At 41.8% G+C, this 26,234-nt stretch overlaps 1 protein-coding gene across 2 annotated transcripts; it reads left to right on the top strand.

Annotated features, from left to right (window-relative positions):
- The first annotated feature begins 230 nt into the window (after window positions 1-230).
- TMX3 (thioredoxin related transmembrane protein 3) lies at window positions 231-26,234 on the top strand. Of its 2 annotated transcripts, XM_087818899.1 has the most exons (16): window positions 231-354; window positions 1,299-1,353; window positions 2,329-2,368; window positions 3,546-3,669; window positions 9,522-9,567; window positions 10,834-10,914; window positions 12,872-12,971; window positions 13,627-13,704; window positions 15,511-15,577; window positions 16,526-16,624; window positions 17,352-17,409; window positions 17,575-17,628; window positions 18,414-18,470; window positions 22,106-22,235; window positions 23,502-23,570; window positions 25,125-26,234. In XM_087818899.1, the coding sequence occupies exons 1-16, from the start codon at window positions 309-311 to the stop codon at window positions 25,344-25,346; spliced, it is 1,326 nt and encodes a 441-aa protein (XP_087675025.1). In that variant the 5' UTR covers window positions 231-308; the 3' UTR covers window positions 25,347-26,234. The 2 variants fall into 2 exon arrangements, with proteins under 2 accessions (XP_087675025.1, XP_087675026.1); XM_087818900.1 differs by lacking the exons at window positions 16,526-16,624; window positions 17,352-17,409; window positions 17,575-17,628; ... (2 more) ...; window positions 23,502-23,570; window positions 25,125-26,234 and having other exon boundaries at window positions 15,511-15,615.

The following is a 26,234-nucleotide window of genomic DNA, read 5'->3' as shown; positions in this document are numbered from 1 at the left end:
CCCGCCGCGCCGCCGGCCGAGGGCGGCGACCTCACGCACGGTTCCCACGCTCCCCGAGGCGGCCGAGAGCGCAGGCGCACTGTGGGCCCGACCGCGCCTGCGCCCGGTTCTGCGCGTGCGCTCCTGGGTCCGCGCATGCCCAGAGGCGGAGGCCGGCGGGGTCCTGGGAGCGCACCGGCGGCCCGCCTGCCCCGCCCCCGCCCCCGCCCCCAGCGCCCAGTTTCTCTTCCGCCCCCGGCTCCCCTTCCTGGCGCGCAGGCCGCGGGCGCTGTGTCTTCCCCTCGGCCTGCAGCCCTCCCGCGGCGACCATGGCCGCTCGGACCCGCGGGGCCGCCCTGCGCCTCTGCGCCGCAGGTACTGGCCTGGAGGGGGCGGTGCAGGGGCTGCGGGGCCCTCCCCGGGCGGGGGCGGGCCGGGGCCGGCCGCGGGGTCCCCCACGGCACCCCAACCGTGGCCGTGGGGCCCCCGAGGTACCCCGGCCGTGGCTCCTTCCCCGACGCGGCCTCCCGAGACCGGCGGCACCCGCGGGAGGGACGCCCGCCTCCCGCCCGGCTCCGAGCCTCGGGGCGGAGGCGGTGTCCGGGGCGCTGCTCCGCTCGTGGGCGTGGGGGCGGCGACCCTCCCGAGGGGCAGCCGCTGCGCTTTGCCGCGGGGCTCCGGGTCCCGTCCCGTCCGAAGAAGGGGGCGGAGAGACGGGTGGCCCGGGGCCGAGCGGGGTGGGAGCAGCCCCGAGGGCGGGGGGCAGGGTGGGGGGCCTCGGCTCGGCCCCCGCGCCCCTGGGTCTCTCTGGGCCGCGCTTACTCGGTCCCCTCGCGTGCAGGACACTGTTCCCCAATCGTATAAGCGGTGGAGCTCAATGTGCTCTCTGTCTATGAATTTGGGGGTAAAAACGAACAGTATTCGTAATGGCATTTGGGGCTTCTGTCGAGGACGTCAAAGTGTGTTTTAAAGAGAACCCTTGACTTCCCCGCCCGCCCGGGACGGTCGCATGCGGAGCAAGTCCGGGTGTCCCACGGAGGCGAATGCGCACCTTTTGAAAATGAAATCTATTTTAATAGACACGGCCGTTATAATTAGTCAAAGTGTGTGGACGTTTTTGGGGACACCCTATGTTTGTTAAACCCGTGAACTGTTTGTGCTTTTGCATGGCCTGTGCCCTGGGACGGTGGCTCAATGATGGATTTTTTTGGTAGGTTGTAAGAAGTCAGCCTACCTGGGCATTGTATAGGTAACTGAGCATATAGTACAAGGCAAGTGATAAATCTGCATTGACTATACATTTTCTCTTTTTCTTTCAGTTTTTTTGCTTAATATGGCCTTCTGTAAAGGATATGTAGAAGATTTGGATGAATCGTGAGTATAGATATTTTTAAATAGTATCTTCTTCCAACTCTGAATAAATGACCAGTGCTTAACCTAGCACTGATTTTGTTCTAGGAGTCGTTGTCAGCACTGAATATGTACAAAATGGGGTTGTGCTCAAAAGAGTTTTACTAAGTTGTAAGATCAAAAACAATGTGCCAAACTCATCTATGTTCTATTTTATCATTTCCCCTGTATTTTACGTTTTTCTGCTTTAATCAGTGAGTAGGTGCTGGAATTAGAGACCATACTGTGTATTTTTTTTTTTTCTACAGTACCACAGCATTCATCACAAGGCCTTGCTTGTAGTAGGCGAGGAGTCCTGCTCCAGACAGAACCCAGTGGCTGATCTTTCAGGCAATTGCATGGCTCTTCCTGGAGGCCTCCAGGGGGAAGCCACCCTCCCAACAGCAGACTTGGGTACAGCCAGTGCCCCACAGTCTCTGGAGGGAGTTGTAGCCATAGACTCAGGCCTCCGGGACCAGCTGTGCTTGGATGCATATCTGCATTCCTAGCCTGCTTGTCTTTCTGGGGGCCTCACTTAAGGGATTTCCTAGGCACCTCTGCAGAGACCTCCTTGCTGAGGGGAGTGGCTGAGGCACATTGCTCCTTGTGGACTCAGTGCCTTTCCACTCCTGTCCCTTTTCCAAGGATAGCAGCCAAGGCCTGCTGCGTAACTAATGCCAGGTACGAGTGGAGCCAAGGTGTAGGCGCTGAGCACGTGTGTGTTTCTATCATGTGCCTCTTGATTACTTCTACCACGTACCACTTGATTATTTCACCTGTTCTCTACTTTTATTATGAGGTTTAATGGATAAGATTTAGAGGTCATTGAGTAAAACTAGCACATATAAATTTATTGAAAGAATTTGTTTCATGCTCCTATATTTGTCAATCGATTATCCCTACCTGTGCTGTTCAGTGTTCAAGTGGAAACATACAAAGACTTGTTTTCTTGATTTTTAGATTTAAAGACAATCGAAAAGATGACATTTGGCTTGTAGATGTGAGTATGTAATTTTTTTTTATTAACCACCCCTGTTAATTTCTGTTCTTCACCCAAATATATACACTTAATACTTAAATATATTACTCAGTTTGTTTTCTTACGTAGTACTGTTGATGTTTTTTATATTAAAATGAACCTCAGAGCCTTAAGGAACCTGATTGTGATGAAGTTCTGGTGACCTCGACTTGTGGGTTGTGTCTGAGGGAGATTAGGGTATGATTTTATTACAGGATTCATTCTTGGTTTTGTCGTATTATCGAAGAGATTGTGTCTATAAAGCACTTGGCAGTTGGAATCATATCTCATTTTAATAGTGAGAAAGTCGAATTTTCCTTTCAAGTGTGGAATATATTCAAACCTTATGGTGTTTGGGGTTCATTTTCACAGGCCTTAGTGAAAGAGTAGAGTGGCAGCAGGAGACAGGGACTCACAGTGGCTGAGTGGACACTTAGTGAAACTAGGCTGTGGTCCACAAGGTCTACTGTGTACTTCTCTCTCTCTCCCTCCTGTGTGTGTGTGTGAACATTGCCTCCATATAGTGTTCACAAGTAGATAAATCCCATTTCATGAAAAGACAGCAAGCAATTTGTTACACTGTTTAACCAAACACCAGTTACCACCCCAGGCAGCTGGTGACTCCGAAGAAGGCAGGACTGTGGTTTTAGTTTAACCAGCCTGGATTGTCCCTCTGCCAAACCAGTCACCTTAATGGTTTCCCCCATTTTACCCACAGTGATACTTGCAGTAGCAAAGGCACCTGCTGTGTTGGAATTTTGTAGCAGAAACAGATTGACTTTTATCATTAACACTTAGGGGTGTGCATACGATGTGTGTATTGTATTTGGTGGTTTCACTTTTGGCATAACATGGACACACCACTTAAAACAAAAATGCGTTTATTGTAGATCATGTATCTACTTTAAATATACATCAGTATTTAAAGTTATATTAAAGTAGTGTCTGTGTTGAGGGGTATGCTGGGAGTTAACCTATTTCGGTTTGTGCATGTGTTCCCTATTATGTTAACCAATTTGAAAATTATACTTAGATTTTTTTGTCTAAAACATTATTAGATCATTTCATCAAAGAGATTCTTTAAAGTTAAGGTCGATATCTACAGTAACATAGCATTTTAGTGTTCTGTTTTTGTTTGGTTGTTTTTGTTTTCACCAAGTTTTATGCACCATGGTGTGGTCATTGTAAAAAACTGGAACCGATTTGGAACGAAGTTGGTCTTGAGATGAAAAGCATTGGTTCGCCCGTTAAAGTTGGGAAGATGGATGCTACTTCTTATTCTAGTAAGCATTTTCTCAGTTTACTTTTCAACTGTTCTCTTAAAGAAAATGTTTAAATTATGCAAAGAAGTCTTTAAGGTAGAAGGAATAAGTATATATATGTGTGCGTGTGTGTGTGTATATATATTTGTTCATGTAAAATTAAAGATATCTTTACTTAAGACTATGCTTTATGAGTTAAATGAATTAACCATTGGATGTGTAATATGCAGTATATGTTAATCTTAGGCCTACTAGAGATACATAAGCCAGTTCTATTTTGAGCCCACTTGAGATAGTGACTTAAACCATTGATGTTGCTGTGTGGATTAAGAATGAGAGTCTGTGCTTTGAGCAGTCAAATGGCATGGTAGAGGAGGAAATGGTAACGTGAAGGGTGAGCTGAGTTAGGGTAAATACAAGTAAGGGTCAGGAAAGTATTCACACTAGACAGAATATTCGAACAAAATCATAGAGTTGGAGACGAGCGTATTAAGTACGTACCTGAGAACAGACTGTCGTAAAGAAGAGGTTGACAGACCACGGCCCATGGACGAAATCTGGCCCTACCTGGTTTCGTAAATGGAACTCTCTTGCAACCGAGCACGCTGGTGTGTTTACTTTTGTCTAAGGCTGTCTTCCTGTTTCAGTGGCAGAGTGAATGATTTTAACAGAGACTGTAACCCCACAAAGCCTACAACATTTACTTTATGGCCCTTTACAGAAAAAGTTTGCCAGTGCCTGTCTTAAAGGATTTGGGAAAAGACAAAATTAAGTTTGGAGATGTAGGAGATACAGAGATTTGGAAAGAGCATGGCTTCAGAAAGCAGACCTAAATCCGATCCTGGCCCTGCTGTGTATGTGCTTTATATATACACATGCACATGCGCACACATACACACACGCACGTACACGCACGTGCGCACACACATATACTTTTGCAGTACAGCACCAGGAAAGTGTCTAAGCACCTCTGACTTTGATTCCCACACTGGTGAATTTTTATTGTGAGGCCTTTTTATAGATTATTTCAAGGTGTCAGTGGTGTAGCCCATGTAAGGTCCCTTGCAGGGTGCAGGAAGCGTAGGGTCGCTCTCCCTTTAGTGAATGATGCAGGAGTCTATACTGCATCTCTCACTTTAGAAAGTCAGGGTCATTCTCTGGATACAGTTTTGGAACAAGACAAGCCTATGTTTTAATTCCAACTCTGCCACTTTTGTGGCTTTGGGAAGAGCTTGATCTCTTAATTCCAGTTTTCTTGTCTATAAACGGAAGAGTGATAAATAACCCTCTGGGTTGTGAAGACTGTGCTGATATTTCATGTTCAAAAGACCTCACCACAATGGCTAATACAGACAAGTGGTAATGCCAGACTTCACAGCCCCTGGGGTGGAATACAGTGCTTTGGGCTTTATTGGTTGTCGAGCAGCAGTATAAGATTTAGAGAAGGCCAGTGACTTGCTACATGTAGGAAGGAAAGAAGAGTAGAGACCAGAAAGTCATCCAGGTCAGCTCTCGTGTGCGTCTTGGTGGAGGGTGTTGGGAGCCCGCACTTGGGGGTTGGCTTAGTGAAAAGTCATTCTTTTGTTTCAACATCATAGAGTAAGCATTCATTCAGCAGGTATTTAATGAGTGCTTAGCATATCCCAGGATGTGCCCAGCTTGTTCTAGGCATTGTGATACATGAGTGAGCAAGACAGACAAAAGTCTCTGCTCTCGTGGAATTTACATTCTAGTGGGAGAAGCAGACAATAACCAATAAACGTAAGTGACTTGTGTGGTACTATTTAGTGTTTGATATCAGTGATGGATGCGTTTTTTCATTTTATTTTAGACTCGAGATATTTTATGTGCTATGGGAAAAAATATCTTCTTAGTATCTAAAAAAAAGTTTGTAAGTACTCAAGAATTGTCATCTAGAGATTACAAATAGGTTTTTGGCATATAATTCTTCAAGTCTCCTTAAATACTTCAGGGCAGCTCCAGGGCAGGCAGTTGGAGTTAGACAGGTGAAGAAACTGAAATTTTGTTTTCAAGCTGGCTGCCAACATGATTTTATGTCTAACTGTAGGATGCTAAAGGGTTGGCTGTTTCATGGATATCTCTTCCATCCCTGTAGATGGCTTTTCAGGCAGTCACAGACCAGTGTATCTCAGTGTGCAGTCTGCACTCTACCTGCATTAGGGTTACTTAGGGTGCTCAAATGAAAATCTCAGAGATTAGGCTATGAGAATTTGTATTTTTACGTGGACTTCAGGTGAGTCCTCTGCACGCTTAAGTTGGAGAATCACAAAGTCAAGTGTTATTTTGGTGAATAGTTACTTGTAGGACTGGTTTGGGGTGGGATAGGGTTATTCAGTGGTCAAGTGTAAACTAATCTCATAGGGTATTTGTGAGAGTAGCCTATTCCCGTCACATACTTGCAGTGAGTGGAAGCAAGCGCCATCACACTCACACAGTCCAGCAGATCTCTGTAGAAGTGTTGAACTGGAGGAATTTAAGCTATCATGGTTTATTTCTGCCCTGTGTGTTTGGAATTGTACCAAAGATTTCTTGGTTTCAACTAATAATACTATTACCAGATAACATTGCACAGTTGTACAATGTCTAATGCAAATTCAGATACATATTTTAGCTTCTCTGTACATATCCATTCAAAAATGAGTGCTAAAATTGTGCCTTGTTTGGAATTTAAAATAGTTACGATGCTGGCTGTGATAAGGTATTGGTTTTTATTATGAAACCACTGAAATTCTGTTCATTCCTCAAACCTCAGTGTGACATAGTTTTATGGTAAAGATCATATTTTACATCTCTTTGATCTATAAACTTGCAGTGGCATTTGGCCAATAACATTTATATTATGATTCCTTGTTCACAGATTATATTTGCAAATTAGTTTTACCTTTACCTTTGTAGATCATAAAACCTTTTGGTTAGTGACTGTACTTAGGGGTTGTTCACGTTGTCACTCGTGACATTTGGGACCAGAGAAGAAATTGTAATGAATGTGCTGTAGGGCGTCCAGCAGCATCCCTGGCCTCGACCCACTGGATACCAGCAGCACTGTCCCTCTCCCCCAAGTTGTGGCCATCAAATACGTCTGCAGACATTGCCCAGAGGCTCCTGGAGGGCAGATCCTCCCCCTCCCAGTTGAGAGCACTGCTGCATTTTACTCCCGTTCACGTCTGACGCATAGTGACTCAGTGCTAGGAAAATAGTACCTCCGAGCTGAAATGGACTTAGAATTAAGCTCTGCTCCTTACTTCTCCCTCCCATCATCTAGGTGAAGTAAGGGAGCTAATTGGCAGCAAAACGACTGGAAGTGGTTTCAGTCACCAAAGTTAGAGGCAGAATTAGGCCTGGAATCCAAGGTCACCAAGATCCACCTCCCAGCCTACCTGCCTGTCCCTTCAACTTGTTGTCATTTCAAAGAGAAAACAGAATGAACATTTAAATCACCTCAAACATGAACATTTAAAATGACAACACTTCAGGGGAAGTTATTCCCCTTACAAACAGATCCTTCAGTTTATAAAGGAATTGATCCCAGTTTTCTGCACAAACTATCCTCCTTTAATAACAAAAACATAACAAATGTGAATTCAGACTTGAGTTTCAGCCTCAGCCCTGCCACCTAATTAGTACCTGCTCCCAGACAGGTGCCAGACCTTCCTAAGCATTAGCACCCTTATCTGAAAAATAACAGTAACGCCACCTTCGCCCTCACAAAGTTGTTTTGACGTGTAGTTGAAGGTGTATTAAAGCCAGTAATATATATTCTACACATGCTAATTCTTATTAATACTGTTTGAACATAGAATTATCAGCAGATAATTACCAAACAGTGAGATCGGGATCCAGAATAGAGAGGAAACGGACCCAGCCTTTGAGGATCTCTGTGTGCTAGGCTCTCTGTTAGATTCTGTTTTACGTGTGTGCTCATCGTAAAGTCCCACCCAGAGCCCTACCAGATGCGCAGTTAGAGAAGTGAGGAGATTATGCAGAGCTGTGCAGATGATAGATGGGGAAGTTGGAACTCAACCCTGGGTCATTATATGCCTATAACTCATGCTTTGTGTGTGTGCTTTTTATTGTTATACAGCCATTTTCCTCAAGGGGAGCCTAGGTTTGAAGTTTTCGGAGTCACTGTCAATTGAAATTCTATGGGGAATGAAGGTTAGTGTTCAAGGAGCCACGGGCCCACAGAGTGGGGGGCCTGCACATCTCCATCTTACAGATGCGAACAACCGAGGTCAAGGAAAGGAAGCGACGGGGTTACATTTCTCCCTGAAGCCTATTATGAGAAACAACATCGATACCGTTTCTCGTTGGTGCATATTTCATTTTTTAATTTGATTTGTATATAAATAAATTTTATTCTAAATTATATAAGGAGTTGCTAGTGGGATGTGCCCCCCTCTCCAGTGAATTATATTAGTCTTTACCTTTGGCAGTTTTTAATGAGTTCTGGTTGAAGGTAATGAGGACTTGTATTTACCTGCCTCCTTAATTTAGAATGGGAAGCATTAAGAACATGCTCTACTCACATCATCTCCCCTAAATCATTTAATTTAATTTATTGATTTTTAGACAGAGAGAAAGATCAACACCGATTGTTCCACTTATGCATTCCTTGTTTGCTTTTTCTGTGTGCCCTGACCAGAGACTGAACCCACAACCTTGGTGTATGGGGACAACACTCTAACCAACTGAGCTACCCAGTCAGGGTCTCCCCTAAATCATTTCTTTTGTTAGAATATACTTGGCAGAAGTAAGCCCTGAATTGGAGAGGCACACAAATAAGTTACGTAATCGGTCTGTGTTCACATGGCAGTTCAGAGGCAGGATCTGGAGTTGACAGGAAGACAGAGATTTGGGATATTATTTTGCCACAAATTTGCTTTGCCCTTTTTCTTGTGTATTGGTGGGAGTGATGTGAAACCAAAGGCTAGTAATTACGAGAGTGGTTGGTCAACCAGAACCCACGTGGAGTGGTTGCGGTTGCCTTCTCCCGGCTGGGAGAGGAAAATACCTTGGGAGTAAAGAGCGTGACCGAACGGGCGAGCACGTCTGTCAGTACGGTGCACTTTGCGTGTGCTGGTGCAGCTGTGTACCTGTATTGTAGATAGCCTGTTAACTGAGAATGCAATTTTTTCCTTTACTGTCCTAGTTGCCTTGAACCTGTAAAATAATACAGCATTAATTTGCTGTTGTGATTTCTGTAATTCGTAAATGCCTGATTCTCTGTTTGCTTGCTTCTGTCACTGTTTCTTCTTTCGCTTAAAAAAGATGCCACTGTAGCAACTGTGCCACTTAACATGAGGATTTCAGCAGAATCTTTGTGTCAATTGGAATTATTCTAGGTTATTACAAAAGCAGAAACTTCTAAAACCTTGTGAATTGCTTTTAGATCATATATTGACTATAGAAGTTAAATAATTTTGCAGCTATGACTTATGTTTTTAAAACTAAAATACAGTGCAGGTCCTTTAAGGCTCAAACGTTAAGAGAAGTGATGGGTCTTTTGGGGAGTATTTGTCCTGTAGATGAAGTCAAACGAGAGGCGAAACTGTGTGTGTTTGTGTGTGAAATAAGTGCTGTACTTCAAAGACAAAATTTTAACTGTTCTTTTGACACTTGTTTTCATATTTTGTCATAGTGTTTTGTGCAGGCTGTAGGTTAGAGTATTAAGTAATTATTTTGCATGAGAATATCATGTTTTTCTTTTTGCGTGAGTTTATATTTTCTTTAGATTTAAAAACAGCGTATCTATGTAAGTTTGTGTAACTATATATTAAGTAAAAAGGCACATTTATTACGTAGTTTTTCATTTTTAAAAAAAATTTAGAATTATTTATTTTTTTCTCATCAAGGCATTGCTTCAGAGTTTGGAGTTCGAGGTTATCCGACAATTAAGCTGTAAGTTGAGTGTTGTACATTTATATGTATATTTTTATTAGGTCACTGTACTTACCTTTTCTTAGATTAAGTTCTCGGGAGGACTGAAGATTTGGGTTCAGCAGTTCTTCCCAGGTGCGGCACGTGATCAGAGCGGAGGGCCCGCATCTTTATGCTCGTTTTGTGTTTCTGTGAACGTGGTGATTCCTGAAGGCACATGCCCTCAACTTGACCTGACCAACGGGCCCTGGGCAGGACAAGGCAGTTACAGTTCTTTCACCCTCCAGCAGCTCCGGAGTGTGTTCTGCTTTGTCATGTGGATCCTGTCTCATAAATTTTACTTTTCTGTAATTATAATAGACATTTCATTAGAGATGAAAGACACAGAGAATCAAATTTATGGGTGTTAATTCTAACTCTGGGTGTTGATCGAGTCTAACAGCGAATGCGTACCTTGGAAGAAATGGTGTGATAATCCTGAAGGGCTCATTTTATAATCATCGTTTCACTGAGTTTTCTCAGGCATTTCATCCATGTCCTTATTTTGATAATACAGGAAGTTAAATTATTTTGAAACTAATGTTTATAATGTAAGTTTTAATTTCAGTATTTTAAAAAGTCATATGTGAGTAATTTAATTTTTTTATTTCTTGGGTTTTGTGTTGACCTCCCATCTTCCCTCACTTTTTAAATGTTTGCCAAACCTTCCTGTTCTTTGTTTAGTTGTGGATGTTCTGTTGGGCTTTCACAAATTTTTTTAAAATCCATTAGTTGGACACACAATTCATTGGCAGGCTTTTAGAAAGTTATCTAATTTTCTGCAAGAATGTTTTTATGCATTGTTTTACTCTGCAGTCTTGGAGCTTCTATCAAGTTACTAGGATGTTGTAGTGCTTAAAATTTGTCTTACCGTTACCGAAGTACTATTAATTCCCTGGCCTTTTACTTGCCTTTTAAAGGAGAAGACAGTGAGAATTATGCTTAGACCAGTTCCCGACCATGAACTGAATGAGTAGATTATTCATTAGTTTGAAGGCATAAACACGGTGCAACTACCGACACGCAGTAAATTATTTTCATGCAACTTTAACAAAATACAGCCTTTTTCTTTATATTTGGCGTTGCTGGTCCCCTGAAGCCAGTTGTCTACTGTATCTTATGTGGTTATGTGGTTCTAAATCTCTCCATTTTCTATTTTATATATTGTAATTTTATATAATAATACTGAGTGATCTACATTAAACATTAAAACAGTTGAAATAATGCAAGCTTTTTTTTCTGTTTAAGATTAAAGGGGGATTTGGCCTATAATTATAGAGGACCACGGACCAAGGATGATATTATTGAGTTTGCTCACAGAGTGTCTGGGTGAGTTTTTACTAGGAAAAAATTAAAAATTAAAAAATTAAAATATATGATATCAAAATTTCAAAGTTAATTGTATTTTTATAGATCATTATTGAGACTTAACCTGAATAAGACTTGTCTACTTATTTATGATAGAAGATAAGGTTATGTAGAATATGCAAAGAGATTATTTTTTTAAAAAGGTGGGGAGGGGTCTGTGATTTGTAGTATATACTTGTTAACCTCACCTTTAAGTTTATTTACAGCATAGAAGCATTTTTCTCCCAATTTTTAATTCATGTTCAAAATTTGATTATTTCTAACAGCTTTGTGAATCCTAATTTTCATTATATTACAATTTTGCTTTTGTACTACCTGGTTTACATCGCTTTATTCTTATTGTTACCTAATTTTAAAGTTTTAAGAGAAACCTCACAGTGTTACTGTTCTGAAGAGACTTGGGCTGTTAATCCCTGGGCTTTAGTATTAGAAAGTGCTTTTAGATGCAGCTGGAATTCTTGCCCTGATCTCTCACACGCTGCTTTGTGCCCACTATGAGGTGTTTCTGCACATTTTGCCTGGAATGTGACATAATTAGAACCCATGTGCTTCCTCCCATAAGCACTTCCTGTTGGTTTGAAAGCAGTGATTTTGTGTTTTAATCTGCATCTTGCTGGGGTAAAGAAAGTTGGTGTTTATAATTATTAAAGCGATTATGTGCAACTTTTTGAAGAGAACATTCAAGATAGTTTAACCTAAATGGACTTTGAAAGTATAGGCACTTTCTTAGGAGTCTGACAGGATATATTGATAGCTTTAAATGGGTTTAAAGTAAATTGAAATATAGGGATGGATTTGTTGGGTGGCAAGTTTGCAAGGCTTATTAATATAATTTTCACTGTGTTTTACATTGATTGCATATTTTATTGCCTCTATTTGCTTTGTGAGTAAATAAATTTTGAGGTAACTTTATATTATACAAGGGGACTACCAGTAGGTTGTACTTGATTCCCCCCGTGATTTAGATTCCTCTTTATGCTTTAGCCAATTTCAATGTTTTAGTTTAAGCTTAAGCAGGGCTCCCCTGATGTAACCAGGGGAGACTCTGTTGCAAATGAAATTTCAGGAGTTGCATCAGTTACCAGTTAATTACTCAAGTAAAAATAGGAGCAAGATAAGACTGATGCAACACAGCTAAAGAATTGTGCTTTGAAAATATGTGTGCTTTGCAAAATGTGTTTTGTTCTTTTTGCAAATTTGGTAGAGTCAAAATCTGATCATATAGGCCACATGTAAAAGAAGACTGCCTCTTCTTTCAGTTTTTTAATACTACTTTGTAAGTGATATGTTTTGTAGTAACCTTTGATGTAATTTATTAGTCTTGTTGGGTTTGAAATATGCTTACGTAATAAAATCTTCGTACTGTTTTGTTTTCTCTTTATGAGTTTCTTATGCACTATTATGACTACCAAATAACATACTTATGAAAAGTTTCAGATTTTAACCTCTGTGGGCTATTTTAAAACTGTGTAGCATTTAAGTGGACAGTGTAAGTATGAATATTAATATAGCATCATAAGCTCCTGGGATTGTTTTTCACAGTATGTTTGTGTAGATGATCTTTTGGGGGAAAAAAATACTCTCATGTGGATTGATTGTTTTTCCTGAGGATTCTAAATAAATGTTTTTGCCTATCAAAATATTGGCTAAGATGCTATTCTCTAAAGGGATGTATTTGAAACTTAATTTTTAAACTGATTAAATTGTGGGTGCTATGTTTTTATTATATGGGTATAGTAGTGGTCACGGGCTATAGTTTATTAGATTAATGTGGATTGGCTGGTGCACTTAAAATGCAGTTAATACAGCATTTAAACTTTATAAGTTTAGACAGAATAGGCTATTATATAAATAGAATTGATTTTTCTGTCTTTAGTTCAAATGCAAGTTTAATTTTCATTTGTATTGTTTCAAACAGAGCTCTAATTCGGCCACTTCCAAGTCAGCAAATGTTCGAACATGTGCAGAAAAGACATCGTGTGTTTTTTGTTTATATAGGTGGAGAGTCCCCTTTGAAGGTATCAAGTGATTGTATTTTATAATCCAGTAACACAGATGTATTGTAATTTAATGTTCAGTGAAGTCCAAACTTCACCAAAGACTCAAACTCACTCTTGTTGGAAATCTTTAGTTCAATCTAAGTAATTTTATAATAAAAACCCTTTCTTATATATCCTATATAGTGTTTGCCTTCATGAAACAAAGTGAATAAAAAGTTGGCAGATGTATCTGTCTTGGCATTTCTTCTATTACTGACCTGGTTACATTTTTTTAGCATTTTGAATTTTGAGACTGCAAAATGCATTTTCAGTGTAATTTTGTTAAAGGCAAAAAGATCATTGTCTTAGATTATTTTATATTTGTATGTGTCTGTGTGTGTATGCACACACATCCCTTCTGTGATCATCAAATTAAATTAATATGAATTGAGCTTATGTTATATTTAATTAACTTTATTTGGAGGGGTTTGAAAGCACTTAGTTACAAAGGTCTCTTGCCATACAAACAGCCTATTTCATTTGTTCATATTCTATCTTTTTACATAAAAGGACTTAGGGTAGCAGATTGTGGTAATACTACCTAGTGAACGATACAGCTTGTTCTAATTGTTAGTGAGGAATTAATTTTGGTCTTAATATTTTAAAGTCACCTATTTTGTTTGCATTTTCACAGGAGAAATACATAGATGCAGCTTCAGAATTAATTGTGTATACCTACTTCTTCTCTGCCTCCGAAGAAGTGGTTCCTGAGGTAATATTTAAAATTAGACTTTAATAAGTAATTTTAATTTTTAACTTACTACTTGATTTTATTTGTAAGATTTATTTACTGTGATATGTGTGGAAACAGCAAGCATGTTCACTCTTTTCTACTGGTACCATATTGCTTATTGTTAATAAGCAAATACACTAGATTGGTAGCATTTAGGGATTATTATTATTATTGTTACATTAGGGCTTTTTTTCCTCTAGAAAATAATAGCAATAGTGAGAGGTGATATTCATTCCTTCATTGGTTTGTAAGTAGCGGGTTTATTTATGCATGTCTATAGAGCAAATAGCTACTTCTCACCCTCTAACTGTGCCATGCACTGGGTCCGTCCTGGATGGATGACCAGCCAGTCCTCAGACCCTGATAGGGTGGGGCTCACGTGCTCCTCTGGAGGACCTGGACTTGGTGTTGCCAGTGAATCTTCCCTGGGCCTTCTGATGGAGGTGAGGTAGTGAGCCTTAGGAAACAGGTCTATAAGCAGGACATTGTAACTGCTGTAAAAATCAAGGAGCCATGTGGCTGTGGGGACCTTTAGACTCTGATCAAGAAATGTCAGTCTGGGAAGAAGATATTTGAACTGGGACTTAGATGATAAAGGAGCCATGCAGAGATCTGTGGCCAGAGGAAACCAGAAGTAGGGAGCAGGTGCCCATGATGAGAACACGCCAGGCATATTTGAGGAACAGAGCAGTGGGCCCCTGTGGTCTTAGTGCAGTGAGAAAGGGTGTGGCAGGAAGGCAGAGGCCCGCAGAGGCCTTGCAGGTTGTGCCAGTCATGTGGTTGAACCTGGTGAGGGACTTGGTCTCACCTTCATTTAAGAGCATTACTCTCTGCTAAGTGCAGGATGAGCTGGGTGGGGATGGGGCTAGGTGCAGAGATCAGCTGAACTCTTGAAGTAACAGGAAGTTTGGGCTTGGGGTCAGTAAGAAAAGCGGGGAAAAGTGAAAGGATTGTGCTTTGGAAATGGAGTGGTTAGAGCTGGCTGATCTGGAGGAAAAAGGGAGACTCAAGATGACATGCAGGTTTCTAGTTTGAACACTGGGTGGGTGGTGGTGGTTTCATGAGCTTGGGGCTGTTGCAGAAGGAACAAGTTGGGAATAGGGGGCGTGACCAGGAGTTTTGAAGGATTCGTTTTAGTTTGATTTAGCTTGTTAGCCATCCAGGTATAAGCGTCAGATACGCTGTTGGGAACAGGGGTCTAAAGGTAAGGCTGTAAAAATAAACGCCTTAAGCATTGGATACAAAGCTTTAAGGAAGGAAGAGGGCCCAGGATATAAATCAACAAAGGAAAATGCAAGAAATAGCCAGTAAGTAGGAAAACAAGATGAGTGAGGAAGCCATGGAAGAAAACTTGTTTAAAGTAGAAGTGTTCAGATTGTAAGGCTCCCAGTTAAAGCGATGGGCTCGTCTCTTGCCCCTGGAGTGGTGGGGAGGGACGTGAGCCTGCCTGTGCCAACTGATGCCTTAGGCCCTGCTGTTCAGCCCCTTCACAGTGTCCCTCGTCCTTCACTTCCTCCCATCTTTAGATCCGTTGTCAACTGTATGAATATCCCATAGTTTTCACCATAGCAACAGGGCACTGTGCCAGGTGGTGGGTGAATAGAGAGCTCAAACCCAGGCCTTGGGTGAACTTGGGATTCGCTCTGCTCTTCATAATTTTTTGTAACAATTTTGTCATCGTTAGATTTTTTTTTCTTTTTTCTGGTGTCCTTTAATAGTTTTGAAATCATAGCTGCCAGTTGAAAAATTTTTAAATAAGATTCTTTACCTGTCTGATCTTTGCAGTATGTGACACTGAAGGAAATGCCCGCTGTGCTTGTCTTCAAAGACGAAACTTACTTTGTTTACGATGGTGAGTTCCAGAGCTTTAGCTCCCATAAAACATTCTAACATTAAAATGCTGTCCCCTGCAGATCTCAGGTGTTGGTGGAAGATTTAGTAAATGTAACTGCTGCTTACAGCTCCTTTAGTTGAATGGCTGACTGACGTGTTTTTCTTATGCTTCAACTTTAGTCCTTCCACTTAGTGCTCTTTCATTCTGGGTTGTGGTTTTGTGTGTTCCTGTTTTTGTGTGTGTGTCAGATTATTTGCCTTTTTCAGAAGTGAACCCTATGCAGTTTCTATACATAAATATTCAAAATTAATTTTTAAAAAAGATACATTTCAGGCACATAAAAAGGTGAAGAAATAAAACATCCCCAGTAGGGATGACATGTATTGTATCTTCCCTGCCTCCATCTCTTCCTGCTCGACGATTCAGCCATGATTCAGCATTGCTTCCTTGAAGCAGATACTCAGTCTGGTTTTAAACTATTTTTATTATGTTAAACATATGTAGTAGTAAAGAGAAAACTAAAGTAGTAAATCCCTGCATGCACACCCATCACCCAGGTGAGACAGGGACCAAACTCTTACCTACATTTGCTTCAAGTTTTTTCTCCATTGGAGTACTTGAAAGCAATTCCGAGTATTTCATTATTTTGTGCTTCTTTCTGCATCCCTTAAAAAGGTGGGCTTTTTTTGTTTAGGTAACCACGTGCTGTTACAGCACTTAACAAAATTAACAGTCACTCCTGAGGTACACGGGGCAGTGCAGCAAACTCCCAGTGAGGCACCGCTTTGTGCCTCAGACCTGGGTGTTTGTCCATCTGTGTGTGTGCTTAGAGTACACCCCTGTAAACGGAATTTATGAAATGAAGATTATAATGCTGGCATGTTGTACATGTTGCTGGAGTAGAACAATGTAAACATCATACAGGCATGTTTATGCTATAACCGTCAACTTTCTTTTGCTTTTAAGAGTATGAAGATGGTGACCTGTCATCTTGGATCAACAGGGAGAGGTTTCAGAATTATCTGACTATGGACGGCTTTCTCTTGTATGAGCTTGGAGACACCGGTACAGACATATATGCAGCTCTCGTCACTTCACAGAATTCCTCCTTGATGGATCACTTAAATCTGATTCCAAAGAGATGAATTTTAAGCTCTATTTTATAATTTCATTTATTCTTTAGACCTGAATGCCAGCTCTATTTTATGAGAATATAGGTTAATAGTACCGAAGAATATACCTTCGTATATGGATCAAAGCTTAGCTAGAGAGAACTTACTTATAGAGCTGAGAGCGACAGGAAACGGAGCCCAGGTAATAAGGAAATGAGAAAAATGACAAATCAGGAAGCTGTACTCAGGAGGCTGAGTTTGTAACAGGACTTGAAGAGAACTTACCCCGCCCTTTAAAGCCTGTTGAACTTGTGTGGAAAATAAAGGTATCAAATGGCACAGTTTTTTCAAGTTATATGATTGAAAATGACAGGCACAGCAAAATATAAATATAGACACAAAAATGAAACCTGTAGGAAGCTAACTGTATGGTCTCAAATAGTTTGTGTGTATGAATTGTTGAATATTTACTATTACTTAATTGTGAGGATGTGAACTGGGAGGGAACATACCACTTGGAGTTGACTAACTCACTGATTCACTCTACTGAGCGTAACACCCGTGAGATCATTGGAATTCAGTTCTAGAAACTGTTCACTAATTCCCCATTCACAGCTACAGTAATGATTGAAAGTTTGCATAATGAGGGCTATTGACTTTAGGAATGTTCTTAATTTCAGGAAAGCTTGTGGCTCTTGCAGTTATCGATGAGAAAAATACATCAGTCGAACATACCAGGTTAGTGCCTGAAATAGTTTCAACTTCAAATGTTACCTGATTCAGACTGTACAGGGCTCAGATGAACTTAATGTCTTTTCCTGCAGTAATAGATAAGGCGGCAGATACTATAGTTGAGTAATTATAGTTTTCAAGTGAAATACTCATGTGTGTGTTCTTTTGCAGGTTGAAGTCAATTGTTCAGGAAGTTGCTAGAGATCACAGAGATCAGTTCCACAGGTAAGTCTTGCACTCTGGATGGTTCCTCTAGTTTGTTTAACTGTGTTCTGTACAGTAAACCAAAGATAGTATTTCATATCTTCCAAGATGAATCAGGAGCTGAAGTGAATTGTAGCATTGTGTGTTTCTTTATGAATTGTCTAGACTTGAGGTTTGTTGATATGTCTGGTCAACAAATTTGTGTTACACCTGCTTCTTGATAGGATTTGGGATAGGTTTTGCGGTAAGAGATATGCACGTGTGCGCATACATTTGAGATAAAGTTAAATGAGCAATCACAAGTCAGATAGACAAATGATGCTTGTAACAGGAACTCAGAATAAGGGGACGTAAACATAAGTGATATTTTTGCTGTGTGCTAAATCATTCTGTTTGTTGCTGACATGAGACAGCCAGTATAAATTTGTTACATTATTTAATTGCTACTCCCTTTTTATTACATCTTCTCATGCTGTATCAGTGACATATAAATGAGCGTCTCCTGAGCAGTCCTTGTTTAGCATGTGTAACTTTTCTTCAACATGTTGTAATTAGAAAAGCTTATATTGCCCTGCATTGAAATATATACAAAATAGAAATGTCTTAGAATTTGTTTAACTTTACTTATGTGTATTTGTATCTCAAAAGCCTGTAGAATTTACACTCTTTTCTACATTTATTGTATGTGATTTACATGTTAAATGTTTATAGTATTTGTATGCTTACCAAGTCAGTTTTTTTTGTATTAAATAAATATTGCTTTCTTCTCTCTCTCTTTTTTTTTTTTGGTTGTCGTTACTGGTTAGGGATTTTCAGTTTGGGCACATGGATGGGAATGACTATATAAATTCCTTGCTGATGGAGTAAGTACTAAATGCTTTAATGATTTTCCTATCAATTCTGTCAATTTTTAAATTTCTGTTTCTGAGAGACAGACAAAAGGACTAACAGCTGATGTACACAGTCTCCCAGGAAATACTTTAGTTCTTAAATCTGCATTTAAAACTTTCATATTTTTCTGTACTAAAACATGTCTTCCAACTCAGTGTTAATAATTTATATTATTTTGGAAAGAAAGCATTTTTCAAAAACTTAAAAATTTTGTAGTTTCTGTTTAATACACACCTTACCTTAAGTTCAGTTTTAATGAACAAAATTAAGTAGAAAAATTTTAACATTCAAGAATTAATTGCTATTCTAGAATCAACAGACTGAAATAGCATTATATGGAAAATATGTGATTTTAAAATAATTTCATATTTGTGATGTAAGGATCTGACTTGTCACTTCATAAAGTTGATATTAGGAAACATTTGTCATACCTATTCTGAATTAATTTCAAATAAGAACCTACTCAGTTCAGTGGACACTTAGTATTTACTGTATTCATATACTGTGCTTGGCACTGTTGGTGCAAAAAATGAGTGAATTAGAGTCCCTGTCTTCAGGTGCTGCTAGTACACTGGGGGGACAGCATGATTCTCACAGGGAAAAGTCTAGTAGAGGGTTTCTGGAAGCACAGACTCCCACCGCCAGCCCAGTGCACACGAAGCTGGCAGGCCTCTGAAACGCTGGCCGGAGGCGTCGGTGATGAGGAGAAGCCCTAAAGAATGAGAAGGTAGCTGCGTGGAGAAGGCGGGGAGGTTTTTTGAGACAGTGCATAATAGCAAACGCAAGAGGCGGTTGCAGATGGGGCTGAGGAGCGTGGCAAGACTTGAAAGCAGCCCTGATGAAGATGGGCAGGTTCCCTGTAGACAGCCTTGTCCATGTAAGGTCAGCAGCGTGATGCTGTTTGGATTTCTCGAGCTTTGGTTTCTAGCACGTGTGTAGCAGGTGCAGTCTTCCGGTTACCCACTACCACAGTGGGGAGATAAAAACCAGACTTACAAACTCAAAGGGACATTCATAATTTTCAGTTAAAAGTCTAAAATTAAAGGAAAATAAAATAAAGGATCTATATAGTTATTAAAAGTATTTGAAAAACAGACCTGCATTTTTAATGCTCAACTGAAAGTATTTACCTGTTTTCTATTGTCTACAAAATAGCAGTTGCTTATAGGAGTATTATTGACCTTATAGAAACCTGAGAGAAATTGCTGTGCTATACTGTCTCATAATGGGTGATGGTCCAAATACAAATGTATTTTGAGTGGGGTATTTACTATATATATATAGCAGGGACGTTGATGCAGCCATTTCTTATAGTGGCCTTCGAGGGAAGCCAGTATATAGATTCAGTTCAGCAGCCTGCAAGAGGCCAAAGCAGTCTGGGTCCAATAAACAACAGCTTGACCCAGGATAATATTCAGAATATGTAGAGATGGATGGACATTCCTTCATACGAGTTACTTCTAATGCTCGTCCTGAGGTAATGGAATTTCCGAGCTATAGTTACTGTCAGAACAATGGTCTCTACCAGCAGCCCTTTATAGTTTGGGACGGTTGGTTTTTTCTCTTATTTGCCTGTGCTTTCTTTGGTTGGTGTTGGTTTTTGTTTTGTGTTTTTGAGAAGAGAGAAGGCATGTAGTGATGGTTATATAATATAATTGGAAGTCCTTACTGAGCACTTCCCTGTGACCAAGCTGGGTTGAGTGGTCAGTCAGTGAGGTGTGAGGACCGTAATTATTTCCATATTATGTAGGTGAGGACATTCAGAGCTGTTAGAAGAAGCTCAGAGGAGTAAATAATGTGCCAGAGGCTGCAACAGGGAAGGTAGAGACCCAGTTCTCAATGCACATCGCGGGCTCCAAAGCTCTTCACTACGGTGACGTGAACCCTGACGCGTAAACTAGTGCAACTTTCAACTTGCAGCAAATACACCATAATGTATAGAATAATTACATTGCCACATTGACTATATATTTATTTTTTCTCAAATATGGTACTATCAAGTCTTTGGCTATTAAGTTATTTTGTATTGAGTTTTTGTGACTATAATCAGGGATGTAGGATGAGACGTTGTCTTCCATTCTCACCTAGATGGCATGAAGCTGCACAGCACAGCTGGCCATTGCCTAGTAACCAGACTCAGTGGTGAGCCCCCTTCACACCCGGAGGCTGCAGGGAACCCCGGGTCCTCCTTCCCTGCTCTGGGCTTGGATGCCTGGCTGGCACAGCCGGATGTGGCTGCAAACTGCCAGTTAGGTGCAGGTCTCTTCCATTGGCTCTGATGTCCTCGACCTTGAAAGGACATTTTCTTGGGGATGTCCTTCTGGCAGTCACAAAACACAAGAAGCAAGCCCAGCCACTAGGGCACACGTCCAGCCACTAGGGCACATGTCCAGCCTCTGCTTCCTCCCATCTGTTCCCATTGATGGCGTCACATCTGTGCCCCCAACATCGGGGGCAGGTGAGCACAAGTTGCCTCACTGGGAAAAGGTGTGGTGTGGCCCGGCTGGGCCTGGCTGAGCGATTGAGCATCGACCTAGGATCCAGGAGATCACAGTTCCATTCTCAGTCAGGGCACATGCCTGGGATGCAGGTTTGCTCCCCAGCAGGGGGCATGCAGGAGGCAGCCGGTCAATGACGACTCTCTCATCATTGATGTTTCTCTTTCTCTCCCCCTCTCCCTTCCTCCCTCTGAAATCAATTTAAAAAAAAAAGTGACGTGGGAGGGATAGAGAATTATGAGCAACAAGGCAATCTGCTGGACTCAGTCACGTGTGTGTGATTAGTGCTGAAAATCGTGTCTGCTGCAGAATTTCCTCCTTTTGCATAACTTACGTGTAGATGTATGGATAACGGCTGATGTGGAGGTGACACGGAATTACACACCTTCCTTTCATGATTGTGCAGAACCTGTCTTTGAAAGAAAATAAATTATTTCAGTAGAATGGCACTTTGGTAATAGTCTAGTTCTCTGCCTGCAAGCTGGCTTGGTGTCTGGCGGTCACTGAAGCACCTCTGAGGGTGGGGATACAGTACTGGGGGGCGTAGGGTACTTACTGAGCGTGTGTTATGTTCAAGGTACTGTGAATAGTTAACTTGAACTCCCTTATTTAACTTTCAGCAACATCGGCACCCCACACACACCCTTTATTCATTTACCAATATAAAACCAAGCTTAAAGCACTAAGCTGTGGTAAAGCCCCAGGTTTGAACACAAGCCTGTGACTGCAGAGGCCACGCTCTGCCCTGTCTTTTACCTGAGTGCCATCTCACTGAGGCAGGTCATGTATGATTTAAAGTATGTCTGCAGCAGGAACAGTACTACCCAGAAGTTGATACTTTAGACTTAATAATTTCTCCTTAAGTTTAATAATGAAAACTCAGCTGTTTTACATTGTATGTTAGAATGTTTTTCATATCATCTTAATTTAGCTATTTTTTAAATTGATGCAAAATTATAAATTTTCTTCACATAGGCAAAAGGAGGCAAAGCTATTAATACAGCTTCCTCTTTTTGTAATTACAGTTACTTAGATCTCTGTAAATGTCAGGATATTTGTCTTCTGTGTGTTTAATGCACATTTTGGTTTCCTTGTTTTTCTCTCTCCAGTGAATTGAAGGTCCCGACTATCGTTGTACTGAACACCTCAAACCAGCAGTACTTTTTACTAGACAGACAGATTAGGGACACAGAAGACATGGTCCAGTTCATTAACAGCATTTTGGATGGCACAGTGGAAGTAAGTTCACTTCAGTCCCACAAGACGGTGGGAGGCGGCGGAGGAGGGCAGTTCTTGTGCTCTGCCTCTGAGAGGGAGAGCCTGCACCGCCAGGGGTGGGGACATGCCTTCCCACCCCTCCGTACCTGTCTCACATGTGGGCAGGTTCTTCGTGGCAGAGGCTGCTGATGGGTGGAAATGCCCTGTGAGGGTGATTTGGAGGCAGTTCTGGTTGTCACTGTGATTAGGGGGCCCTGCCGGCCTTAGAGTCGGGGTAGGGATGCTTTCGTCTGCAGGGCACAGAGCTGTCTGGGTACTGAACTTCCCTGGTTCCTAGTACCTTCCTGGAGTCCAGAGTGAGACTCTGGTTTTTTGGATTGGTTTTTCCAAGAAAACCTGTGAATAAGACCAGTTTCTTAAGGAAATATATTGAGACTCAGAGCCCCAATGGAGTTTCCACATTCTATCAGATATTTCTCAGAAATGGTGAACAAATAGTTTTAACTTGCTCTTTTTTTCTATAAATCTCATCAATGTGTTTCAGACTGTTGTAGCCCATAGCAGAGGGTCTGAAATCACATCAGCAGATTAAAGTAGAAAGGAAATACGGTTCTCCTGTATGTACATGAAGTTTAATTATTCTGTGAGACTTTTCCTTCAGCTTTACACAAAGTTTATATGAAAGTTGACTCAGAGTAACAGTATTTCTGCTTTGGAAATCACATGGGAATTTTATACTTGTGAAAATGACACCTGTTGAAAGGAACTCACCTGTGTGCATAGAGCCCTTCTATCTGTGGACTAGTGAGACCCAACCCGGGCTGTTGGACAATAGGGAGGCCTCACTGGCTCACCGGGCTGAGAAAGTCAGGGACCAGGACAGGCTTCAGGATGGCTGGGTGCTGAGAATTGGATTAATTTTCATCAGGACTTTTTCTATCTCTGCCTTTTGGTGCTCTTTCTTTTTGAGCCTCATGCTCAGAGAAACCATGCACAGCAGCAAAGACCCCTGCAGCGTCTAGAGTTGAACAGTGTCAGCTGAACTGCAAGCAGGCCTGGCCTTGGGGGATGTGACTAGGGAGGGTGTGTTCCTGGGGCGGAGTCACTGTCCACAGGGAAGTGGGTGGGGTTAGGTGTGTGTGGGGGGTGTTGCTCACCACCTGGCCCCTGGGTGCTTCATGTAAGCAGCCCTCAGCCCTCACTGGCAGTTGTAAGATTACAGAATAGAACATTGAAATAATAGTTCTTAAATTAACAGTGTAATTGTCTTTCTCTGTTAACTTTAAGGCCCAAGGAGGTGATAGCATTTTTCAGAGACTGAAAAGAATGGTATTTGATGCCAAATCTACTATTGTGGTAAGTTTTGACAGTTTGTTTAATTTCATTGGTAATTGACAGTATATAGGTGTATAGGTTCTTTTTGCCTAACTAAGGTAAAATCTGGGATTTGAAAGGAGTGGGTAAATATATCTGATGTGCAAGGTAGGAGCAAGTCTGTATTTAAGAATTTTTGTCCATCAGGCGGAAATTTTTCCTCTGATCATTGCGTGGTGATTGGTGAGTAACTGGAATTCAGAGTTGGGGTGTGACAGCTTGACTTCGGGTGTCTTTCAGACACAGCAGGGAGGCTCACTCTGGGAAATCTTACTATCCTGGCTTCGGTCAGTCAGCTTGAGACCAGAGGCCTGCCCCGAATCTGTTTGAGCCTTAAACTTAGTTCTGATTGTCTGTCTGGAGTGACCTCCAGGGTATTTTCATTCATTCTGGCCAATAGCAGTCATCAGATTATAGCCAGCTTTCTTCTCTTGGTGAGAAAGGAGGTCTAATAGTGTTAGTCATGCATCCTTCAGTTTACCAGTGACCCTCTTTACCTTCCCACTGGCATTGTGGGGTGGCCCTCAGCCCCTTCTCACACCACTAGACAACTGATAGCACGAGTCAGAGCCTCTGTGCACCTTTGGTCCTATCCTCCGGGTCTCCAACTGCTGCATGGGCCTCCCTGTGTCTTGCTGGTGCTCACGCTGTTCCGTGCCCGGCTGCATTCTCACTCTTGCTTAAATTTCTGCTCAGAACACCTTAACTTTATGAAGCTTTCTTCTGTTTCCTCAACCCACAGTTCTTTTTCTTTTTAATATATCTTTAATATGTCTTTATTAATTTGAAAGAGAGGAAAGGAGAGGGAGAGAGAGAGAGAAACATCAATGATGAGAGAGTCATTGATCGGCTGCCTCCTGCACGCCCCCCACTGGGGATCGAGCCCACAACCCGGGCATGTGCCCTGACCTGGAATCGAACCACGATCTCCTGGATCCTAGGTCGATGCTCAACCGCTGAGCCACTCCCGGCCGGGCTACATGGTTCTTAAGAGTTAGTCACAGCCCATAGAAAGTACTGCAGTTGAAAAACCTAACCAGGGAAATTGCTTTTACTCTTCGGGGAGCTGAGGAGTCAGTAGATAAGTTGAGGGAAATTATTACATTAATGTGGCTTCACTGCTGACTAGAGAAGTAAACATTTACAGTGTCATGTGAAGGGAACATGTGTGCACCTTCCTGTGGTGGACAGGCAGCCCTCTTGGGGAGCTGAGGTCCCGGTGCAGGAGCTCCAGCGCCCACACACGCAGGAGCCGTCCCAGAGCCCTTTGTGGCTCATGGGAGAGAAAGAAGTGGCGCTAGACATGGCCTCAGAGCACGTGGTGCCTCTTCTTCTGCCAGGAGCTGGTTCCATGCCCGCCCACATGCTCACACAATATAGAATCCCCGCCCTTAGAGTATCTGTAACATGGCTCCTGTAGAAACGCTGACACTGAGCAGTTAGATGGCAGCAAGGACCTCCTGTAGTGGCTTTCCCTCACTCGTGCTGTTCATGTGCATGTGTTCGGGGGACTGAGCTGTGGTTCTCTCTCCACAGTCCATATTCAAGAGCTCTCCCATCCTGGGCTGCTTCCTCTTCGGCCTGCCCCTGGGCGTCATCAGCATCATGTGCTATGGCATCTACACGGCCGACACGGACGGCGGCTACGTAGAGGAGCGGTATGAAGTACCCAAAAGCCACGCCGAGGACCGGGCAGTGGCAGAGGCCAGCGGGGAGCGGCCGGAGCCCAAGGACGTGTTAGAAAAGAAGACAGATTGAGACTTTGCTGGGATTTCAAATTATTAAAGAGCCTATTTATTGAATTTAGTCACTTAATCATGATCTTTACAGAAGACAACACGTTTGTATTTTGCTAAGGTCAGCTGCATGGATGGAAGTAGCGCGTCACGAATGGGGAGATGCTTGGGGCAGAGAGGAAGTGTTTGTCTACAACAAAAAATACTCCATCGAAGTTTACGTTCTAGATGTTAAAACAGATCGGTTCTCTGTGCATGTTTCTCTGATGGTCGGTGGCAGAACTAAGATTCCCAGGCAGAGTGTTTAAGGGGGGCAGTCAGCTAGAGGAGAACGTTTGATACAGAAGCAGGACCTCCACCTCCTGCCATCGGTCTCCTCTTATATTTTGGATAAAATTTATATGGACAAAATTAAGTCTTTAAAATTTAGGCACTTTAAGGAGAACTAATAACTTTTTCCACGGAGCAAATTAAAATTATAAAATTTTAAAAATTTGGTTTTATATAGCATAGCAATTTTATTTTGTTATTTTTAAAGGAGAGGAAATGTTACTTTTTAACTTTATACTTAGTTGTGTTACAAAATTTTCATATTGGCCTGTGTAGTGGCAAAAATGGTCTTAGTTGGTCTTTGTAGCGTAAACTGACCTAGCGGTGATTTCAGACACGCTCTCCACACTGTTAGCAGGCTCTCGGCAGGCGCTGCAGGAAGGGGAGGGTCCTGTCACTCCGCCCTGCCTTAGCCAGAACTGCCTGCTTTATTTCTGTTTTCTGTATTGAGAGTTCTTCTAAAAATGTCTTTTGATAAAAAACCCCTGCTACTTCTTAAAAAGTAATATATATCATATTTTATGTTTATGGCATCGTAACTTGAAGGTAACTAATATGTGTATGTGTGTGTAGACATGCA

Source organism: Miniopterus natalensis, chromosome 7, assembly GCF_054644295.1.
Source record: "Miniopterus natalensis isolate mMinNat1 chromosome 7, mMinNat1.hap1, whole genome shotgun sequence".
Lineage (NCBI taxonomy): Eukaryota > Metazoa > Chordata > Mammalia > Chiroptera > Miniopteridae > Miniopterus > Miniopterus natalensis.
Note: the sequence above shows the minus strand (reverse complement) of the source record. Positions and strands in the feature narration are given on the sequence as shown.